Here is a 4,980-nt window from a genome sequence, read left to right as displayed (position 1 = left end):
TTCCCCTGCCAGCCACTTTGGACTGTTTTGCAAGACTTTTATAGAAAGATCAATGGAAAGGATGAAGATGTTGCTTTGACTGCTAAATACATGTATTCCTTTTCTGTCAGGTAAGCTGGAAGGCAGGGACCATTCGGAGGATATCCAGGAGTATGAAAAGGAACTGGGAGTATCGCACTTAAGTAAGTAGTAGTCACTGCCAGCCTTAGCTGGCAGCCTATAATTAGAGCCTTCTCTATCCCACTGACTAGCCTCTGAGCTATACTGTTGCTAATGTATTTGATGTTCCATATTTTAATTCATGTGGCAAAATGAGTACACCAAAAAAATTCAGAAATAAGCCTGCTAGGTATGTCAAGTCATTGTTAACTCTGCTGATCGTTACTGATTTCCTGTATAAAACCACAGCTAAGGAAAAGGGCCCTGGGAACCCTTTTTCAATAATTCTTCTTTAGCAAAGGCTGGCTGGAAGTGTTTCAGGAAGACCCTTCTGGAGGTGCATTGTCTGGACAGATGCACATGGAGTTGCCCTAAGTAATGGATTTGGGAGGTGATCCATGAAATTGGCCAGGAAACCTTTACGGCAGGATAAATGCTGGCTTTGATTAAATGAAATTAAGAAAATGGATTTTAAACAAGGAAGGTATGGTGCTGGCCAGCTGAGCCCAAACATTTCTCAGCCCTTAATTTAATGATGAGTTTGTACTTTCAGGGTGAATGCAGATGGAACTAGTTCATCTTCCTTTCTGCTTTTGTTTCATTTATTGCTATTGGATTACTGATTTTATTTACTCTTACCATAGTGCTTGTATTTGCTTTTTTGGTGTAAAAATATCCAGCTGCTGTGCTCAGCCCAAACTACAATCAGCATAGGGTAATAATGACACAGGTAACTGCAGTTAACATGGGGTAATAAAGAAGCAGGAGAAAGAGTGTTCTGCCAAGGTGTTTTATAAAGAGCCCAACACTATACTCTTTCCCATGGAGCATCAGCCTGGAGCCATTGCTCCTGTGCTACACATTCCAGGCTGTGTGCTGATGTTATTAGCCGCTCCGGGAAGGTGTGCACCTCCTCCTATGGTTTACTGCTATTACAGGAAATGGTAATTCCACATTTACATTAAGATGTAATGTAATGGAAACCCCTTTCTATCGTGTATGAACAGCTTCATCTAGCAGGGAAAAGGATTTTCAGAATCACAGGTTCCTAAGCTGTGGTACAGTCTCAGCCTGTTGAAAATGATGTCCTATAATATCTTACCTCTGCTCTCTTTTAGTTGGGGAAAAAATGGCTCTGTTTACTGCTGTGTTCCAAAAGAATGCTTTGGAAACCTCCTGCTGGAACCCATTGATTTTAAATATTAAATAAGTAGAGATATTTCAGCTTTGATAGTAGAAAGGAAGGAATGAAGGGAGTTGGAAAAATCTCAAAAGGCTTTTCAGCAAAGAGAGGTTATTTTCAGCTGTCTCCTTCCATCCTCTCAACTACCTCTTACTCAAAAACTCCTTTAAAATTTAGTAAACAAACTGAAGACACCCCCATCCCCCCAAATGTTTTCAGTTAACAAATACTGTAGAGGGCAGTTAGAGGAGGATCTCCCAAAGAGAAACTGCTGCTGCTTTCCTCCATCTTCCAAGTGCCTTCTGGGAGGCTGTAAAAAGTCAAAGGGAGGAACAAGGAAGAGCAGTGCTTTACTAGAATTCTTACATGAGAGGTCAGTGGAAATTCCCTCTTCCTGAACATTACCTGTGTTTGTAGATGATTGTTCTGTTTGCTTTAAGTTAAACACTTAAATTGCAACATCACATCGGGGCGTGTGCTCCTTGAGATATGAGACCCAGCCATTGCATACATATAAGAAAGTGCTTTTCCTCGTAGTACGAGAAGCAGGTCAGTTCTGGTTGATGCTGTTGGGGACAAAAAACCTTTTTGAGAAATTCCATTTCTTTGTCTCCAACATTTGGGTTGATACTTTTAATCTTTTATAGACCATTTTCATAGAAGTTTTCACAGGTACTTAATTTTGTCTCCAATGTCAGTTTAGTACTGTAAGTGTGCTTACAAACCCACGTTTGCCTCTGAGGAAATGAATGTCATTTGTATACACTGATATATTTGTCTCAGGTAGTTGCAGATTTTGATGACTGGTATAATTAGACCACCTCACACACAGCAGTGTCTTACTTCCATCAGCAGTCTCCCTTAGAGAAAGCATTTAGTATGCAGAGTAGAACAGGCTCAGGAAGGGAAGGCACACAGATATTACAATGTCCTAGTGAAAAGGTCAGACAATAATCACCATAAACAATTGTAGAGAACTCTTAGATGAGTGTGTGTGTGGGGGGGGTGCAACAAACCAACTTTAAACATCATTTCAAACACTAAAACAGAAATCCCTTGTCACACCTTTTCTGTGGTTAAATTGAGAATATCAACTTGTGTGGCAATGTGGTATCTTTTATGTTGTATCTGTAATAGTCTCAGTGCTCAATTATAGTACATAAGCAGAGGTTACAGATCCTACCTGAAGGATCTGACAATCCAGCTATTGCCCAAACAGCTTGATACCTCATATTTGCTGATTAACAACTTGTTATACTGATACAATAGCCAGGCCTTCAGCTCCCACTTGAGCCTAAACTGCTATAATCCCCAGCATACACCGCTATTCTTTGCCTTAACTTGAAGCAAGTAGCTGTCCACAGGTGAATGTGGGCACATTTATGATCTGTTTGTATTGCCAATATGAACAAAGTGAGTTAAAGTGGTTTGGCTCAGGTGTAAACCCGAACCTCAACACAAGTACCAGGTACAAAATGAATGTGGCCTCTGACAACCACCAGCCCTGTGCATCTCCAGGAGTTACCATCAGGACCTGTGAACAGGTTTGCAGATGATCTTCAACTTGAAGTTTGCCCCCCTCCCCTCCCAAGAGAGGGGAGATCTCAGGCAGGAACGTGGGTCCCAAATGAGGATGAACATGGCAGTCCAGATGTGGATCTACTTCAGCAGTTGTGGAACCTTCCCCAGAATATTAGCAAAAACATCTGTTTCCATGATATTGACCTGGACCACACATATCCAGAGTATTTACAAAGAGAAAGCACAGAGCCAAGACATGCACTAAGGTACTGTTTCCTGAAGAAACAATCTTTATTTTGTTTCTGAAAAACTGCATACACATGTTCAGATCTGTTCAGCCTTCAAAACATGTCTTCGTTTCTGACAAAGTTCAGAACACATTCTTTTAAGCATGCAGGACCCCACTGCAGCTTAATAAAGAAGTTTTTTTTTAAAATCCTTTATCTGTGCAAACATTATTTGAAAGCTATTTATATTTTACACCTCTCATTTCTAATAACATTAGCATCAGCTGTTCGATACATGCAGTGCATAGCTATAGCTTGCAATTTGGCATTGAGATTTGCTTTAGATGTAAAGTGAAAAACAAACAAAACAAACCTTACATTGTTGAAGAAACTTCCCACAGGCAATTACAATAAATCTCATCTCTTCTTTGTAAAGGAGATCTGTGTATCAAAGTTTCATTTAAATACTTCAGACTTCCCTGCAGTTAAAATATTACTTCCACTCTATATATTGCATCATCTTCCTCTGGTGCAAAAATGCACTTTGCTTGCTAAAAGAAAAAAAGATCTCAATTTGTATCAAAGGCAGCAGGAGTGCACTGAAACACTCACTTCTGTTTCTTTCCCTTGTTTTCAGTAAGCTACAAGATTACCTATATTATGAATTTATTGCAGTTAGGACATCTAAACTCAGTAGGAGCAACTTAGATGCTAAAAGCTGGATTCAGGTTCATACCTCCTATTACTTTCTCCTCTAATTTCTTCTTCCATCCATTAAAAACCAGAAGTCAGTTACCAGACAGACATTAGTATTCAATCATGCTGTATTTCACTCATGCTCCTTATGGTCTCTAGTCTGTCAAAAAGAAATGCATGTTTTGCCACTGCACTCTGTTGGCAGAAGTTGTGTTTAATAAGCAAAATATCCCTCCTCACAATCATCATAAACAGTCTTTGCTGTTTCATATATGCCAATATGATTAAATTAGAGTGAAGAAAATGTGCAAAACTACACTTTAAAAAGCATGCAATTCTAGAATAGCTGCCTTCCATTATGATAAAAAGAAGTTAAGTTTTGGATGTGTTAGAGTAGAAGACATCCCTGAATTCAAGAGATTCATCATACATGAGTATTTTTCTTACAGTGAACCAGCTGAATATTAGATAAGTGTTTCCTTCTGGATGATGTGTTTCATTATCATGCAGCAAAGCTGGCTTGTGCTTTATTTAACTGGGACTGTGTAGCCAGTAGTCAGCATTACTCTGGTTTTCAGCTATGGTAATTAAGCAAGCCATGAGAAAACAGTATTTTCATAACTGCAAAACTGCTTCAGAACTCAAATACACAGAACTGAAGAAGACACATCATTTCACAAGTTGCAGGAGCTGCTAATTACTAGAGGCAAGTTCAGTTCATGATGGAAACAGTACTTTCAGGCTGGCCTCCAAATATCTGGGAGAAGAACTCAAAAGCCAGGCGGACGTGGATGGGGATGAAGACGTAAGCAGTGTAAACCACCATAGCAAAAACAGTCACAGTGATGGTGTGGAACATGGATTGCTCCCAAGGCTCCAGCACGTAGCTGCAGGTGATCAGGAGGTACTGGTAGTACAGCCAATAGAAATAGTCCTTCACACGCATAATATCCATCTTCAGCTTTTATTGCTTTGAGAAGACAAGCTGTAACAATAGGGAAGCCTGGATTACTGCTGCTGTAGAAAGACCCAGAAATAAAAACTGCTGTGGTGAATATCATACCAAGTTTGATAGTACATGGTAATTGTTACATAAAAGAAAGTTCAATTAGAAATAAAGCCTCAGTGCCATCACCAGCCTCTGCCTTCCTGGAGCAGAGGCAAACAGCCTTTAGCTTTGGGAACTGCTACCTG

The 4,980-nt window shown here is 39.8% G+C and overlaps 1 protein-coding gene across 1 annotated transcript; it reads right to left on the bottom strand.

Moving 5' to 3' along the window:
- Positions 1-4,498: 4,498 nt before the first annotated feature.
- Positions 4,499-4,744, bottom strand: LOC112964134 (serine palmitoyltransferase small subunit B-like). Its single transcript, XM_026061848.1, has one exon. It carries the CDS (start codon positions 4,739-4,741, stop codon positions 4,499-4,501), a length of 243 nt encoding a protein of 80 aa, XP_025917633.1. The 5' UTR covers positions 4,742-4,744.
- Between the last annotated feature and the right edge of the window lie 236 nt (positions 4,745-4,980).

The sequence above is a fragment of the Apteryx rowi genome, unplaced genomic scaffold (assembly GCF_003343035.1).
Source record: "Apteryx rowi isolate R43461 unplaced genomic scaffold, aptRow1 scaffold_10, whole genome shotgun sequence".
In the NCBI taxonomy this organism is placed as follows: Eukaryota; Metazoa; Chordata; class Aves; order Apterygiformes; family Apterygidae; genus Apteryx; species Apteryx rowi.
The sequence above is the reverse complement of the archived record's forward strand: the minus strand, read 5'-3'. Positions and strand labels throughout refer to the sequence as shown.

What these genes read in the sequence shown, in the direction of transcription:
- LOC112964134 (XM_026061848.1), bottom strand. Translation starts at nt 4,741, where the DNA reads ATGGATATTATGCGTGTGAAGGACTATTTCTATTGGCTGTACTACCAG.